Source organism: Strix uralensis, chromosome 20, assembly GCF_047716275.1.
Source record: "Strix uralensis isolate ZFMK-TIS-50842 chromosome 20, bStrUra1, whole genome shotgun sequence".
NCBI classification, from domain to species: Eukaryota; Metazoa; Chordata; class Aves; order Strigiformes; family Strigidae; genus Strix; species Strix uralensis.
In genome coordinates, this window is record NC_133991.1 from 10,633,379 (window position 1) to 10,651,446 (window position 18,068).

The window sequence follows — 18,068 nt, forward strand, 5'->3', positions numbered from 1 at the left end:
CAACTTTTGTTCATGTCTGAAGTGATTTTATTACAATACTTTTTTTCTTAGCCTGGATCTAAAAGAACAGTGAACGGTGCTGATGACAAATCCAACTGCAAAGAGGCAAAAGCAGGAAATCTAGACCCACTGTCATGCATAAGTAAGCTTTATTTGTTTTTTCTAAATGGAATACTAGCTCTAAACATTTGATTGCTAATATGTTGTGGGAATTTGGAAACATACGCTTCACTTGCCCTACTAAAATTTGAAGACAAAGGAAATACTTCAGAATGTTTTCATGCTCTAAAGCCTCCTTCTAATCTGAAAATAGGCACTGCAGATCTCCATAAAATGTATCCAACTCCACCTTCATTGGAACAACATATTATGGGATTTTCTCCAATGAACATGAATAATAAGGAATATGGCAGCATGGACACTACACTTGGAGGAACAGTACTTGAAGGGAATAGCTCTAGTGTGGGAGCTCAGTTCAGAATTGAAGTAGATGAGGGCTTCTGCAGTCCCAAACCTGCTGAAATAAAGGTAGGTAGTCCTGATAATCCTGATAAATGTTTGTAATGATTGTTGTTCAGTTTATTACTTAATCCTGAATAGGAACTGCAGGACATCAAGTACAATTTGTAACTTGTGTCCTGCATTATACTGGGCTAAGTAATGCACATTCTAGTAAATAGTATACAGCATTTTATCACTTAAACTTTAGGAAAGAGTAATACATAATTAGCCATTAGTAAGCTGAAACTACATTTCAGTAATTGTAGTTCATTGTTTTGTGCTGGCATATTGCTTTTTGGAGAACCATGGGGTAAGAATGATGTGTGTATAAGTCTAACTTTCTCTTTTGCAGCTATATCAGGATTTAATATTAAAGAACTACTGCTTGAACTTAGTCACTCATTTTTTTGAGAAGCATTTTAATTGCTGAAGTGATCTAATTTACGTGCTGATGCTTTACTATGTCTAACTTCTAGGATTATTCTTATGTTTATAAACCTGAGAATTGTCAAGCTTTAGTGGGATGTTCCATGTTTGCACCACTGAAGACACTTCCCAGCCAGTGTCTTCCTGCCATCAAACTGCCAGAAGAATGCATTTATCGCCAGAGTTGGACTGTGGGAAAGTTGGATTTACTTCCTCCAGGACCTGCCATGCCATTCATCAAAGATGGGTATGACCTGCGCTGCAGATGTTTGAGCTCTGGAAGGTGGTCAGTTATCCACACTATAGGAAGTACCCCTAAATGTTTTGGGTTTGGTAATTCTGTAATGAGAAGTATTTGTAAAGGCACACTGTGTTTATAAAACTGATAGTCTTTAAAAAAAATCCTTACGATTAAACCTGACTGTAAGAGACTCTTCTCAAATAGCTTCTTAACTGTGCATACGTTTTATTCGTTGTCTCATTTAAAGGTTTCTTGGGGAAGCTTAATGGTGCAAGTCCAGTTTTAATAAGTAATGAAGATGGTAACAATCAAGATAAATATAAACTTGGGACTTTGTTTTTGCAGTAGTGTTGTAGGTACTGTAAGGGTTTAGTAGGTGGTGCTTCTGTTTCTTAAATTATTTTCTTAAATAGCAGTAATCTCAGCTGTGTTGGGACTAGGAAAACATTTCCTTTGATTGGAAGCTATGCCCAGTGTGACATTGCCTGGTAACAGTAGTATTGCAGTAGGCATTTCTCTAATCTGCATTTGGTAGTGATGGTCTTGCTGGCAGTTCTCCTTGAAGAAAATATTTATTCCTCTTTCTCTTCTGCATTAGTAGCTGGTATAAATGGATTAGGCAACAAGAAGGCTATGTATTTATTGATAAAATTCTAGGAAGATTAAATCTTGGAGTAAATACTGACATTGCTTCTGTTAGTGTTATTCACAAGCAATATGTTTCCTGGTCTCATTAGCCTTACAGGTCTTTGGAGATACTCAGCTGTTTAGGAAAGAAAATGTTAAATGTTTCCAGGTGATACTTTTCTCATGGATCCAGCTGAATCTGCTGTTGATAGACCTGGTATATTTTCCTAGTGTGTGTCAACACAATGTGTAAATAAAACATGAACAAAAAAAAGGTATCCTTTAGACTCCATACAACCACAGAATTTATAATTTATTCTGACCACACTGGTTTCCTGGAAGCTTTGTGCAAAGGAAAAGACGAAAGGAGACAGGGAAAGATTCTTTAACGGTGCTGTCAGTGGGACTTTGTCTGCAAAATCATTTAGAACAAATGCTCTTGAAGTTCCTTGGGGAATGAAAATCTTGCTGTGAATTATGAAAGACTAGTTTATAAAAGCAAATATTAATTAAAAGGTCCTTCTTTAGAAATTTGAGACTTAAACTTCAAAACCAGTATGTTGTGTACTTAAGAGTATTTCCTTCTTCTTGTGGCTGCTATTAGTGATGGAAGCACTATGGATCAAGAGTATGGCCCTGCATACACGCCACAAACTCATACTCCGTTTGGGATGCCACCAAGCAGTGCGCCTCCCAGTAACAGTGGAGCTGGAATTCTCCCTTCTCCTTCCACCCCTCGTTTCCCGACTCCTCGAACACCAAGGACTCCTCGAACACCTCGTGGAGCTGGTGGACCTGCAAGCGCACAGGGTTCAGTCAAATATGAGAACTCTGATTTATACTCACCAGCTTCCACACCATCGACGTGTAGGCCGCTTAATTCTGTTGAACCTGCAACTGTGCCTTCCATTCCAGAGGCACACAGTCTTTATGTGAATCTCATCCTCTCAGAGTCTGTAATGAATCTCTTCAAAGACTGTAACTTTGACAGCTGCTGCATATGTGTTTGCAATATGAACATCAAAGGTGCTGATGTTGGAGTTTACATTCCTGATCCAACACAAGAGGCCCAGTATAGGTGTACCTGTGGTTTCAGTGCTGTTATGAATAGAAAATTTGGCAACAGTTCTGGACTGTTTCTTGAAGATGAATTGGATATTCTAGGACGTAATACGGAGTGCGGCAAAGAAGCAGAAAAACGCTTTGAAGCTCTCAGAGCCACTTCTATTGAACATGGCAGTGGAGGACTGAAAGAACCTGAGAAACTGCCCGATGAGTTAATACTGTTACTGCAGGATCAGTGCACCAACTTGTTCTCACCGTTTGGAGCAGCAGATCAAGATTCCATTCCCAAAGTTGGTGCAGTTAGCAACCTGGTACGTGTAGAAGAAAGGGATTGTTGCAATGACTGCTACTTAGCCTTGGAGCATGGACGGCAGTTCATGGACAATATGTCGGGAGGGAAAGTTGATGAAGCACTTGTGAAAACTACTTGCTTGCACCACTGGTCAAAAAGAAATGGTAAGTGTTGAAAACAGCTTATTTTCTATTTCTCTGCCTAAGAATATTTTTTTTAAGGGTTTGGTTTTTGTTTTTCCTGTGTGAATATAGGATGCTTAAGACTGTTCTTCTACCTGTGTACTTGCATAATTTCTTTTTTAACAATGTTCAGAATAACGATTCCTTTTACGTTCTGTGTTGGTACCATGCACCAAGCAGAGCGTAGGCCTTGGCTACCATCAGTTGTAAATTGCGAACATAAATTTGAAGTGTAATGTAAGACCACAGTAAATGTCCACAACACTTCATTAGGCTTATTCTTTTAAAGCGGCTTTCGGTGACTGCATCTACAGAGGCTCTGTGGAATGAGTGTACATAGGAAGTGTAGGTGGTTCAAATGGTGACGGTATTGTCAAGGCTACTGTGGTAGAATTAAACAACATCTATGATTCAGTCAGCTTCCCCCTCTTCTTTAAGGGGGGGGCGGTAGTTTAATGGCATGTGTGGCAAATAAAGCATTATTGTAGCCTTCACTGTATGGTGGATCTGCCAGAGATCCTTGGATTTGTCTTCCTAGGGCCTGACCAACGATACACTGTCTCACGGAATACCCTTTATTGCGTGTATTTGCGTACTTCTCTCAATAATAGTCTTTTCAAGTAGCAGCTCTAGCAGGATGAATAGTGAAATAGGAAACTCTGATAGCAGTTAGCTGCGATTCATAGTTGTTAATGAGGATGAGGAGGACTCACAGTAAAACACAGCTAGGTTTCTGCGTATCGGTGGGGGATTAAGTTTAAAAGCCCAGGCTGTAGATAAAGCAATGTTTTCAGGCACCTAGAAGAAGACTCAGTGTTACTGTGACCTTGGTATTTAGGATAAAAAGATGTAAAAATGCTTTTAAATGGAAGGCTACGAAATTATAGCAGTACGAAATTTCATGTCGGCTTTTTATTCTTAGACACTGTGCAGTAAATGGCATAGTGGTGGCAAGCTGATGAAATGGGCTGTGACTGAGGCTTCCCTTGACTTCTGTGAAGTGAGCACTGGGTGGCAGTCTGCCTAACACTCCTTTATTTGGAGGGAAAATCCTGTAGTTTAAGGGGTTGTACAACTTGTTTGTTTGTGTTTTGTTTTGGGCTTGGGTTTTTTTAAATTTTAGGGTTTTTTCCCTTAGCTTAAATCGTAAGATGGTAAGGCTTTTATGGGAAAAAAACTCTACGGGGGAAAAAAAAAGAAAATCTGCGTGTGTTTTTTATAAGTGGCTGAGAAGGGAAGAGGGAGAACTCTAAATCCCTGCGCTTAACTTTTTATATCATGGCCTTTGGGTGACCTGCGTGTATGTTTCTGAAGAGAGTGACTTTGTTCAACATCAAGGTGGTTTAGGATTCTGGGTCATCTGTGGAGGGCTTTATTGTATCCTGTTGCTGCAGTAGGCCTTGACAATTTTTTTGTGCTTTCAGTTGTGGATGTGAGCATGCAGTGTTCCCAGGACATCCTTCGTATGCTCCTCTCGCTCCAGCCAGTTCTTCAGGATGCAATTCAGAAAAAGCGAACAGTCCGGTCTTGGGGTGTGCAAGGCCCCCTCACATGGCAACAGTTTCACAAAATGGCTGGCAGAGGCTCTTACGGTAAACTGCTGTGTAGACTCCTGTCTGTTAATCTCTGCTTGATCCGGCCACCAAACCTCAGTGTCTGGATGCTGCTCAGGCTATTGGAATTCGAAACAGCATTTGACCTTTCTTTAAACTAACAAGAGCTATTAGACCGGGGAGAATTCTTCTCTTTAGAAAAACAGAAAATACTTACATTACTTAAAACAGTAAATGAATTAGATGTGTATTTAAAATGAACAGCTTCAATTGCACTGTTTATATACACCTGACACTTCTCCAAGTGAGGCACTGAAATTGCAAAGATGAATTTAATGTTAAAAACAGTGATTGTTCTGTGGGTTTTTTTACTCAAAAGAATTGCTCCTCTTTAATTACTCTAAAAATAGTGTAGTTAAAAATACTAGCTTTGAAATGCTAGAAAAAGTGTGCTTTATTGCTCAGTAGTTTCAGAACTGTGTGGAAGATCTGAGGTTATCAAGTGTGTTGTCTGTGATAAATATTTGGAGTGGCCAACACGTGATGCACATTTACAGATACAAGGTAAATTTTGTGCACTCAAGATTGAAACTGACTTCATTAGCATATGAGATTGATTTACCACTATGTGGAAGAGTGACCTTTCACCAGCGGGTCTTTTGTAGCTATATTTAGAACATGGTAATTATATATTTAGGGTACATGTAAATGCATGGTTTTAAGTTGGTGGTGTGGTGTTTTTTTGTTTTGGTTTGTTTTTTTTTTCCTTCTGTGGTCCTTTACATCTCTGTTTAGACTATTTACATTTTTTCCACCTCTTTTTCATCACTTTGTGGGAAGGCTTCCTGGACAGTAAAGATCTGTTCATGATATTTCTATTGATATATAGACAGCTAAACAACTGTAGAACTTCTTCCTGAGGCCCTGAGAGGTTCCAAATAAAAATAATTAGCTAATGCTTTTTTTGCAGAGGGTTGGATCATACATGCTGGCTTTTCATTTGTATTTGTTAAGATGAGAACTATTCCATTTATAATCAGTGCTACTTCCTGTAGATGCTGGGAATGCTAGTGTTTTTTCTGTTCACGTTTCCTAGAAGCAGGGTGTTAATTTTAAGCTTTCTGCTTAATATATTGGAAAGTATGTCTTGCTTTTCCAGGAACTGATGAGTCCCCAGAACCACTGCCAATCCCAACATTTTTGTTGGGATATGATTACGATTTTCTGGTGCTGTCTCCATTTGCGTTGCCATACTGGGAGAGGCTGATGTTGGAACCTTACGGATCTCAAAGAGATGTTGCTTATGTTGTGGTGTGCCCTGAGAATGAGGCTCTGCTGAACGGAGCGAAAAGCTTCTTTAGGGATCTGACTGCAATATATGAGGTACGTTATTTATGGCAGTTAACAGTGAAATGGATTTTTGAAAGACTGTTTCTAATACAAACTCATAACTACTTATCGGGCTTGTCTCAGCATTCTGTGCAAGCGTTTATATCATCTGTCTTGGAAAGCTGCTACAAAGGATTTTAGGAACGGGAGCTTGGAAGATGAGGGTTGTTCCTGCTGCTTACCATTCCTTTCAGTAATAGCTATTTTGATCTGATAAACGCCACTCAGTGGTAAAACTCTGTATTACCACTTTGTTTTAGCTACATTTAATTAATTAATTGTATGCATGTATTACTTGGATTGTGGATAAGATTAGAGTAGATGATGTATCAATCTGTTTTGCTTGCGTTTAGGAAAACCTGAAAATAAACCATAAAATCACTATACAATATTTAATACTGGTGTAGTATTCTAGAATTAAAATGTTACTTTGAAATATCATAACTGAACTGAGTTCTCTGTCTTCATGCTCCTTTGTGTGATATTTAACAGTTTTTAAGGCTTACAAATTCCTTATCTTGCATCTTCTATTTTACCTTCTTTGCAGTCATGCAGGCTTGGTCAGCACAGACCCATCTGTAAGTTACTGCCTGACGGGATCATGAGAGTTGGACCTACTGCTTCAAAGAAACTTTCTGAGAAGTTGGTCACAGAATGGTTCTCACAGACAGCTAATGCCAACAATGAAGCATTTTCCAAACTCAAACTATACGCCCAAGTTTGCAGATACGAGCTGGGTATGAAATTTTTTCTTATTTCATAAATTACCCCGTATTCCATTCTAGTAGAGGAGAAGGAATCATTGCATTTATTCACTGAGTCTTATTGTTTGTTGCAGTTTTCTAGTTTTAAGCTTGGGGAGGGCGGGGAGGGAAATCCAACCCCCCCATATATTTAGATTTGTGCTAAAATGGCTTCTGATCATCTAGCAGTATCTTTAGGGAATGGATCAGTGTTGCTGCCTGGCACTTTGGTTGTCTTTTTTTGTATTGGTGACTTAAATTCTGAAGCAGTGTTTTCTAGCAATTCAGCATGGCTAAAAAAATTAGTTTAAAAATAGATTTCTGGATATTTTTGAAAGAGTCTTATGAGAATATTAGAATTTGGAAATTCAATACAGGTATTCTAATTTGAGAGGTAAAATGTATGCTAAGGGTTTGCTCCGTGTCTTGTTAAAACTGTAGTCTTACATAGGTGAAATATGCTTAAAAACAGCTGCAATATAAAATTTATGCTTTTTTCTGGTTTTAGGTCCTTATCTTGCTTCTCAGCCTTTGGACAATTCTTTACTTTCCCAAACAAATCTGGTCCCTCCTTGCAGCCAGCCGGCCACTGCTCTGCCCCCAGTGACAGCTAACACTGGAAACCCGAACACTCCATCCTCTGCTCCAGCCGCTCCCACCAGTAGTACTATGACGACAACATCAAACAGTGCCATGTCTTCTGCAGCTACTACAGCTAATTCAACGTTGACTACCACTGCCCCATCCTCCTCTTCTGCCAATATAGGCAGTGGGATACCAACAAGCAAGCCTTCTTCTTTTCCACCTTTTAGCAGTATGAACAATACCACTTCTGCCTCCCTGCCCGCACAGGCTGCAACAGTCCAAAATGGGCAAACAGGAGGACAGCAGCAACAGCCAACACTGCAAACAGCGGGGATGTCTGGAGATACTACTTCAGCGCCTGCACAGCCCCATCCAGAGGTTTCTGAAAGGTAATGAACTGCGGAGTCTAATTGCAGTTCTAATTGCATCTCAGTGTCTGCTGTGGTACAAAAAATAAACTTTCTCTTTTTTCTTCTCTCTCTACAGAGAGAAAATTCACCAAACTACTTGTATATTTTACAGGGGTGGGGGAGGTAGATAACTGGCACCATCTTAAAGTTCTATTTTCTGTAATCAAAGCTATAGTAGTAAAGACAGCTCTTACTGAGAGACTGGCCTTGTAGATCTTCTTGTTCCCCACTTGAAGCAATAGAACTATGTAGTCTTGAGCTTCTGTAATAAAGCTTGAGAAAAAACAAGCAATACTGAGTTGCTGATAAGCTCATACACAAAAACAAAATAAAAAGACTGTTTCTTACACCATAGTTGACTCAAAGGTCTTTCAAATTAATATTTGACAATTTGATTTTAGCTTTAAAGTAAAAATAAATCATTATAAAACTCAGCTTTTTGTAACTGGTTTCAAAATTTCATTTCCAGCACTATGGATCGTGATAAAGTTGGAGTCCCCACAGATGGAGATTCACATGCTATCACCTATCCACCTGCAATTGTAGTTTACATAATTGATCCTTTTACATATGAAAAAAAGGATGAGAACAGTAGCTCATCTAGTTTGTGGACACTTGGACTTCTGCGCTGCTTTTTAGAGATGGTTCAGGTTCTTCCTCCTAACATCAAGAATATAATTTCTGTGCAGGTGAGCCAACATTTATAGAAACATGCCAAACAAAGTAGCTTTGGCTGTGTTTTGGAGGCAGTAATGCCCTCAAGGTGAAAGTTTCATTTGCTTGGTAAACATTACTTACAGTTCTACAGCTGTTAAATCATTAAGATTATAGTTTTTAGAGCAGCTTGGGTGTTATTAACAAAAGACAAATCCTGTAGTAGATTCCAAACTCATCAGTCTTACCTCACAGGAAATGTAGTGGCCTGCTCCAGTAGAGAGTGAAGTATAGGAAAGCTGCTTGTCCCATCACTGGAGTCTGTGCTGCCAGCTTGACCCTGCTGGGCTGTAGACAGTGCTCCTTCTTGATAGACACCCAGCTGTAATGTTGTCAGCAGCTGCTGAACTGGTTAACAGAGGGCATCCTTTTGCAGGAATCATTAAGATTCTCTTCTAAACATTCTTTTGTTCTCTGAAGAAAATTTCAGTGAGAATAATTGCTTGAAGTGCCATGTAGCTTTGGAAGAAGTGGCAGGAGATATCCAAGAACTAGAGAAATTTGATTGTGAAATAAAATTCTAAAAGCAGCATACCCAAATACTGTCTCGAAACCCATTTAATCTAATGATGAAACAGTAATTGATTTTTTTTTCCCCCCCCTTCTGTAATCTGTTCTAGATTGTCCCATGTCAATACCTTCTACAACCTGTGAAACATGAAGACCGGCAGATTTACACTCAGCATTTAAAATCTTTGGCATTTTCAGCTTTTACTCAGTGTCGGAGACCTCTTCCCACTTCCACCAACGTGAAAACATTAACGGGCTTTGGCCCAGGTTTAGCCATGGAAACTGCTCTTAAGAGCCCTGATGTGAGTATCGTTAATGTGACTGTGTAAATATGCAGATCAGAGAAATGTCCCTGTTTCCTAAATCAGTGGTGTCTTTCACATTAACTAGAGTTTTTAGGAATAAGTGCTGCCTGAAACTTCATTGTCTGTTCTGTTATCTTTATAGAGACCTGAGTGTATTCGACTATACACCCCTCCTTTTATACTGGCTCCTGTAAAGGACAAGCAAACGGAACTAGGAGAAACTTTTGGAGAAGCTGGCCAGAAGTATAACGTACTCTTTGTAGGCTACTGTTTGTCTCATGATCAAAGATGGCTTCTTGCATCCTGTACAGATCTTTATGGAGAACAGTTAGAAACTTGCATAATTAATATTGATGTACCAAACAGGTAAGAACAAACCTGTGAAATTAATTTTTAGCATGTATATCTTCTTTCATTGCCCTGAAGAATATTTTGTTTATGATGATATAAGAATTACTCTGACTTTTGTAGACTCGCTATATCGTGAAACTAGCTAAAGCAAATGGAAATTTTCTCTATTATGTGCATGTTGTTTTAAGCTAAATTTCTAGAAGAATGTTACTTGGTTTCATGTGACTCTTGAGTCTTTTTGTATGTGTGTTCATACTCGCCACATGCACTTGCTGGCTTTTGATGTCAGTGTTAGAATGGGATTAATTAAAAACACAAACGAACTGAAGTTGCAATTGATGTACTACACTACTAACCTTCTTGAGTTCTGTGAATGTTCAGGTTAATACAAATAAGTTCCAAATGTGGCAATAAAAACTTGTTGCAGAGGAGTTCTAGCTTTGTTTTCCCTTCTTCCTTAATCCTAGAGCTCGCAGGAAAAAGGGCTCTGCCCGCAGACTTGGTCTTCAGAAACTCTGGGAATGGTGCCTGGGACTTGTGCAGATGAGCTCTTTGCCGTGGAGAGTTGTAATAGGCCGTTTAGGAAGAATAGGACACGGGGAATTAAAAGGTAACATTACCATTTTTAGAGTCTAAAACTTGATTTGAAGCTTTCATATTTCAATAATACAAAGTGTTTGTCCCTGTTTCTGGAAGAAAACCTAAATAATTTCAGTGTTTCTTTGTGTATTTGAAATCTAACACATGTGAAGTTTGCACCACACACTTAGATGTAAAATATGTATTCTGCTGCAAGCAGTTTTTCTAGACAAACTTATGTTCTTTATATATCGTCAGATTGGAGCTGTTTGCTGAGTCGCCGAAACCTTCAGTCCCTCAGTAAGAGACTAAAAGACATGTGCAGAATGTGTGGTATCTCTGCTGCAGACTCTCCCAGCATTCTCAGTGCTTGTTTGGTGGCAATGGAACCACAGGGGTCCTTCATCATTATGCCAGGTATTTGAGAAACTCTCTTTCTCTTTTTTGGCAAGGGAACGAATAGCTCGGGTTTAGCAAAACTAAGGAAACACTTCATTTCTCTTCCAAAGATTCTGTATCGACCGGCTCTGTATTTGGACGCAGCACCACTTTAAATATGCAGACGTCTCAGCTGAATACCCCCCAGGACACATCATGCACTCACATACTTGTGTTTCCCACATCTGCATCTGTGCAAGTAGCATCGTCAACTTATACCACTGAAAACTTGGATCTGGCCTTCAACACAAACAATGGTTAGTAGATTGGATTTATTCTTACTTTAAAAACAAACCAACAAAAAAACCCTTTGTCACTTCCCCTATAGTATTACGAATAAAACTGCTTGTTCTAATGAACCACAAAATTTATGTGGAAAATCACTTGATTTCAGAATATGGTGTCATATCCTGATGTAGGGAAGCTAGCAATTCACTGCTCGTGTTCGTTTTCTAGATGGAGCAGATGGAATGGGAATCTTTGACTTGTTAGACACTGGAGATGATCTTGATCCTGATATTATAAATATTCTTCCTGCATCCCCTACTGGATCCCCTGTGCATTCTCCAGGGTCCCACTACCCCCACGGAGGTGATATGGGCAAGGTAACTATTAGTGTAAATACAGTTATGTATTTGTGGTGTTTGTTTTTCTCCATGTGCTGATTTCCTTTTGTGGAATGAAAGGTTCCTATGAAATGTTTTGAATCAATTGGATATTGGATTGTCTTTGCAAGATTCATGCAATGCTTGGATATTTCAAAATGTTTGGTGTTTTGAAAGCTACAGGTAATTTCTGCTAAGTTTGTGCTCTCCTAATATTAAACCATTGCCTGTTGTTTTACAGGGTCAAGGTACAGATCGATTGCTTTCAACAGAATCTCATGATGAAGTAACAAATATACTGCAGCAGCCACTGGCCCTCGGTTATTTTGTGTCAACTGCCAAAGCGGGTCCCTTGCCTGACTGGTTTTGGTCAGCGTGTCCTCAAGCACAAAATCAGTGTCCCTTGTTTCTTAAGGTACTGTAACTTCAGCAGGCTGTACAGCTGTCTTCCTGCACAGCCCGTCATAGACAGTTGTGCAGGGGTCTGAATTATGAGAATTACTATGTTTAAAACAAAGTCAGCACATGTCTCTTGGAATACGTCTGCTTTTGCATCAAGAGAGGTTGGGTTTTAAGTTCTTGAGCTTTGGCTTTTTATGTTCACTTTTTTTAAGGGAAGAAAAATGATTAATGGAAGTAGCAAATGTTCTGAAGGGTTCTGCTCTTCTGATAGTTTCTTCACGGTAGTTTGGACTTCTCTCTCTCTGACTTTGTGCTACGGTGTTTTGTAAGAACAGGTTGAATTTCTAGACAGATCTCTGGTTAATGCTTGACTCCTGTGGGGACTGGTGGTAAAGAGGGAAATACACAAGTGCAATGTAATATCTCACTAACGCTGGGTAAAAAAAAAAAAAAAACAACTCTATTGCACAAAGCATGAAAGCTAGGTTTTTCATGTTTGCTGTTGCCAAGTGATAGTCATTGTATCATCTGTCTGGATATTGTCTGATCCCGTTATCTTTTAATGGCACAATCAAGACATACTTGGCACATTTAAGGCTATACATTAGTGTACAGAGAAACTTTCTGTATTAACGTTATTCATTTTTGACTTTAATCAGCATCTCTGATACTATACTTTATTTTCTAATGATACAGATATATCTTCTGCAGTCTTATTTGTGTCTGGATTAGCGGTTCCTCTTGGCCTAAGCTCAGCTGTGGCTTTGATATAAGACATTTTTTTGAATAGAGGATTTATTATTTACCCTAAGCAGCTCTATATATGGGATATAAATAGACTAGTCTTGTGGAAAGCAACTGAACTTCCAAGTCTGTGTATTACTAAACATCTTGGGCCACTTGAGTTGCTTTTTTAATAATCACTTAATGTAGCAAAGGGATTAATAAAAGTTCTTGATTACACGACTGGTGCTGTGCTTTTAGGAGAGACCTGCGTGCATTTTCTTTATATTCTGATAATTCCTGAACTTGCTGATGGCCTAAGGATAAGATTTGTTTTGGCTTGTGTGTCAGAGTAGAAGGTGACTGCAAGGTACGGGATCAACAATACGGAGGGAAGAAAATATGCTGTGGTTGAATCAGGCAGTAACTGCTGGCATCTTTCTTCCTTTGTTAGGCCTCTTTGCACCTCCATGTGCCTTCAGTGCAATCAGACGAGCTACTCCACAGTAAACACTCCCATCCACTTGATTCTAATCAAACTTCTGATGTGCTCAGGTATTTATGATTGATCACTTGCAAAAATATTGTACATTTTGTTTTTAATACTGCTGCAGTGAAGCTACGTATTTGTTTTTCTTGCTGTTCATTTTTTTGTGCTGCTGATATCCTTAGTACATCACAGAGACAATATAAATTGCTCTGCTTTGAGTGATTAAAAGATGGCTTTATCACAGAACAGTGCAATTAAAACCAAACATCTCTAAGCCCTTCTTTAACTAATCAGTGTTGATTACAACTGAAAATATTTGAAAGGCAATGAATTCCTCAAGCTAGAAGAGAGTTTAAGGTTGCACAGAAGATGGTGCATAAATGAGTGGAAGATAGTTATAGTTAAGCCAGAACTTTGCATGGCAATCTTGTGGAAATACCGAAATGCTGACGTACTAGAGTCTAGACTCGTGTAAACATAGGACACTTGTTGAGAAAACATCAAGTTTTTTTCTTCGTGTTCTTTTGATATGTGAACCTCTTGACGTTAATTAAGCATAGACAATTAAAATGACAGTTTTCCACTGAAAGTTTAGCTCTGAACTGCTTGTAATAATTCTGAAGTCATGTTATTTCAGAATGTTGACAAACCTATTTTATGGTTTTAATGCCAAAGAAACTGGATTATAGTAAATTAGGACTGTGAAATACTGGTGAGAAAGTCCATTGGCTAATGGAAGCTTGTTTGCTTTTCAGGTTTGTTCTGGAACAGTACAATGCACTCTCCTGGCTAACCTGTGATCCTGCAACCCAGGACAGACGGTCGTGTCTCCCAATTCATTTTGTGGTGCTGAATCAGTTGTATAACTTTATTATGAATATGCTGTGATCTTCATCTGAATTTTGCAAGACAAAAATGAGGAAAAGGGATATTTCACTGCAGGACTAAATTATTCTTCTCAGTGCAAGTTGTTTGTGATGGGGTATGAATCTTGTTACTTCCAGCAAATATTGGTTTGACTTGTGAGAGGGGCACCTATTGCCCTACTGTCTTTTGAGTCATTGACTATGGGGGACACTTCAGAATGATGATCAGAAAGTGTATTATAACATTTTTAGTAGCAAAATTAACCATTTTTCCCCAGCCACAGTATTTGTGAAGAGTAATGAGCCATAGTACCCAGTCATGGTTAATGAATATTAAAAGCATGGAGATGAGAAGAAACATGAGGAACAATAAGTTTCAACCTATGGCTTCAGAACATCAAGATGTTCTTGTATTGGATTATAGTATCTAGTATTCAAAAATGCCTGCATCTCTTATTTATTGTAAGTTTTTAAATGTATAAATTGTCTTATATTTCTTAACCTCTTTTATAAAAATTTTCCTAGAAGGTTTATACTGCCTTCTTGCTTTAAAGCAATTGGTCTAAAATATATGTAATCGTCTTAATTAAAAGTTGCAGTAGGTTGCTTTTAGAGTATTATTTTTTTGTAAGGGGTGGGTGGGGACAGTAAATTTGTATTGTCTTGATGTACAGTTTAATGGGGATAGAGGGGTTAATGTCCATACCATTGTGTGTGGGGGATTTACAGCTAAGCTGTAGTTGCAGAGTACATGTACAGTAATGAAGTTCACTGTGTTTATATAAATTGAAAAGGTACCGGGTCTTACAGCATTTTATATCACACCTTTACAGAGTAACAATGGCAATATATAAGTGATATTGTAGGTGGTTTAACTTGTAGTGAGAATAAAATGAATAAACTCTTCAACTGAAGTTTGTGTTATGGTTCAGGGCTGTGGCTAGATTCTCAGATCTATTTCCAGTATACAAGTTGTAATATTACAAGAATATCTATTGCTCATTGTTGTTACCTAGATATTCTTGGCACTGTGGTGACTGTTGTGTTCTTCCACATTTGCGATAAAACATGAATCTGAGGTGGAACACACAAAAAACTGATCTTATCCAAAGTCTCCTGTAAGGCTGAAATTTAGCCCAGCTCTAACCATTTTACAAATGCAAAAATAGTCAATCTTGACTTTAAGATTGGTGTGTGTTTAACTAAAATGTGGTGTATATAGATTCTCAGTGAATTCTGGTATTCAGATTTTATTCCACTAGTAAAAAAACAGCACGAAACCCTGAACATTCTCCTTTTTCATGTATTTTTGGCACTGTGGTGAAGGTCCCAAGTATCAGTGTATGGCCTTCCCCATACCCCCTTTTCAGGCTCTGGCTGGGGCATGTGCCAAGGAGGCTTAGCCCTCCCGAAGGAAGGGACTGACAACTCACAAGGCTTTTGGAATTGTCTCCCTCTATCTACAGTCACCACTTTTTTTTTTTTTCTCAGTAGTTTCCTTCCTTTCTCCTAGCACATGCCAAATGTCCGATGGTGCTCTAAAATAGCCCCTACGGGTGCTGAAGAGCAACTGCATATGCTTTTTCTGGGTTCCTCATCTGACTGCCAGATGAAAAACTTAACTCCTGCAGCGCTCATGTGAGCCTGTTGCGATAACCCATGTCCTGGGTCTTAATACTGTCCGTCTCACTGGTTTAAACCTTTCAAGGAGCAAGTTTTAAGATCCATTTGTGCACCCGCTGTGAATCCTCTACAAGGAAGAATTCGCTTGCATTTACAAAACTTACTGTGTTAATGAAAATCATGTTTCGTAAATGCAAAATACCTGCCTGAGATCATTTTTCATATAAACAGTCTCCTTGAGTCATGTATATACAACATTAGCAACTTTTTTGGTTTTGTATAAAGAAGTTGTACAATTGGTGATGAAAATTTTCAGTCATTTCTTCACAATAACGTGTGCAATCAGAAGTTAGCATATTTTGATAAATAGAGTTAAAAACTGGGTCTGTCCATTACTTTAATGGTAATGCACTGCAGATTAAACAGCACATTATTGTCTTACAGAAGGTTTTTTTCTCATTTGGCTGAGATTTTTGAAGTGGAAAAGTGCTCCTAAAACTGGAATTTTCAAAGAGTATGTCCTTTTCTTTTTTTTTTTTTTAAGCTTTGTTGCTAAGTGGTCATTTCGAACCCTGGCTCAGTTAGCCAAGTTCCAAGGGCTGGGTTTTGGTGTGGCTTTCTTTGTGTTAAATCTGACTTGTATGCATAAAGGTAAGTGAATCAGCTGCCTGAACATTGGTGTAACTGTATTCTGTTACCTGGACCACAGCCTTCCCTGTGAAACTCTCCAACTGTGAAAGCTGCCAGTTTCCCACTCCTCCCCCAAATGCAGTTAAAGTCAATTATTATAATATAACCACTAGAAAAGATTGGGAGGGCCATTTCTGGCCATTTCACAGCCGGCAATGGACATATCAAACTTGCCAGCACCATGGAGCCAACTACTGCATTGGGCATAATTTTTTGTTAGCTACTTCCATTTAACTATTTTAAGTGCACATAATAGTTTATAAATAAAATCGTCACAATCCAGTAACTGGGGTTCTTTAGCAAGTACGAGCTTAAAGATTTGAGAACTTCAGCTGTAGCTTTTCAAAATGGTCTTGCAAGAAAATACTGTTCCTGGCAGTGCTCTCTGTTAAGTAGCTGTGGAGGTTTACCTCCTCTTAAGTACAAAGTGAAAGAAGAATCTGAGATCCTTCCATTCTGATTAAAAATACGTATTTTAACCTATTACTGTATTTAAGCCATTTAGTCAACTTTGACTCATTACCCTTTGAATTAGATTTCTGAAAACCCTGTTGCTAGACCAGCAGGCCACCAATTGTACTTGCAAACAACCCTTACATTTTAAAGTAGCTGTAACACTTTAGATCTTTCTAACATTTCCTGAAATAATTAAAGATAAATGAATTTATATTTAAATCCTCAGCTATGTTCTCACTTAGCTGTCAGTTATGGCGCAGATTATTGTATTTCTATATTTACCTCTGATGGTAATTTTAACTTCATGTGTTGCTATGAAGACTTGCAGATGTCTTTAATCAAGCACTATTTGTTAATACTGTAATATCAAAATATTATGTTGCATTATTTTAAAGCTTTCAAAAATAAGAGTAAAATGTTTTAAAAAAAAATGTTATTGCACCATATAATTTGCTGCACAACAGTATGGCACAGCATATCAGTCTGTTTTGATAGTAATGCTGCATAAACAATGTTTTGATTCTGGGTTTCTTTTGAGAATTCGTTAATTAGGTGACAATGTATGACATTACTGTCTTGACAACCTCCAGCTGGGAAGGTTTGGTTTCTTTTTTTTTTTTTTTTTTTAGTAAAGGACCCAGGACTACGCTTCATACTTAAAGGGTTTTTTTATTATTGTTTGTGGGTGTACTTTTTATTTTCAGTGGAGTAAAGCTTAATTTACAGTAAAACTGGATTTGGGACCTACCACAATCCTCAGGGTCACTTTTTCAGGACGTTACTAATCTAGCTTTAGGTTTTTCTGAGTAAACTGGACGTGAGGACCTTGCAGCGCCATTGGGTTGGGATGACACAGCCTGTGGCCTCGTTACTGGACATGTCACCTTCCCGCCACGCCCGGCACGGCTGGGTCACTCCGAGGGAGCCGTTCTACCTTCTCACACAGCCGCCACACGCCATGGGCCAAGTCATCGTATTTATCGTGACAAAAAAAAATTAAAAATTTAAAAAAAGCGATTAAGGAACAAACACTATTGCTGCCGAATGCCATAAACACTGAGTTGTACAAATTGTGATTGAGGAAATGAAAAAGGTTTATACTTTTTAAAAAAATTTCAAATGGAATAAATTATTCATGAAGCCTTGATTGTGGTGTCGCCTTATTTACAGCGGGGGAGGGGGGGGAGGGGCGGGGCTGCGGCGGGGCTGCGGCCTCCCGGCCCCCTTGAGCCTTCCCGCCACGGCGGCGCGCGGCCATGACGTCACTTCCCGCGCGCCTCCGCCCTGACGCGCTCGGGGGGC

General features: G+C 38.8%; 1 protein-coding gene across 2 annotated transcripts in view; it reads left to right on the forward strand.

Moving 5' to 3' along the window:
* MED13 (mediator complex subunit 13) overlaps positions 1-17,913 on the forward strand; it is a 59,505-nt gene extending 41,592 nt beyond the window's left edge. For both annotated transcript variants that reach the window (XM_074890280.1, XM_074890281.1), the window contains 18 exons: positions 52-142; positions 314-528; positions 978-1,174; positions 2,400-3,316; positions 4,759-4,926; positions 6,047-6,270; positions 6,824-7,013; positions 7,528-7,993; positions 8,484-8,703; positions 9,349-9,540; positions 9,686-9,909; positions 10,362-10,504; positions 10,732-10,890; positions 10,983-11,168; positions 11,368-11,516; positions 11,758-11,931; positions 13,096-13,196; positions 13,887-17,913. In XM_074890280.1, the coding sequence (XP_074746381.1) occupies positions 52-142; positions 314-528; positions 978-1,174; positions 2,400-3,316; positions 4,759-4,926; positions 6,047-6,270; positions 6,824-7,013; positions 7,528-7,993; positions 8,484-8,703; positions 9,349-9,540; positions 9,686-9,909; positions 10,362-10,504; positions 10,732-10,890; positions 10,983-11,168; positions 11,368-11,516; positions 11,758-11,931; positions 13,096-13,196; positions 13,887-14,019 (4,149 nt within the window). In that variant the 3' untranslated portion in view covers positions 14,020-17,913. The remainder of the gene's footprint in view (positions 1-51; positions 143-313; positions 529-977; positions 1,175-2,399; positions 3,317-4,758; positions 4,927-6,046; positions 6,271-6,823; positions 7,014-7,527; positions 7,994-8,483; positions 8,704-9,348; positions 9,541-9,685; positions 9,910-10,361; positions 10,505-10,731; positions 10,891-10,982; positions 11,169-11,367; positions 11,517-11,757; positions 11,932-13,095; positions 13,197-13,886) is intronic.
* Positions 17,914-18,068: the final 155 nt, after the last annotated feature.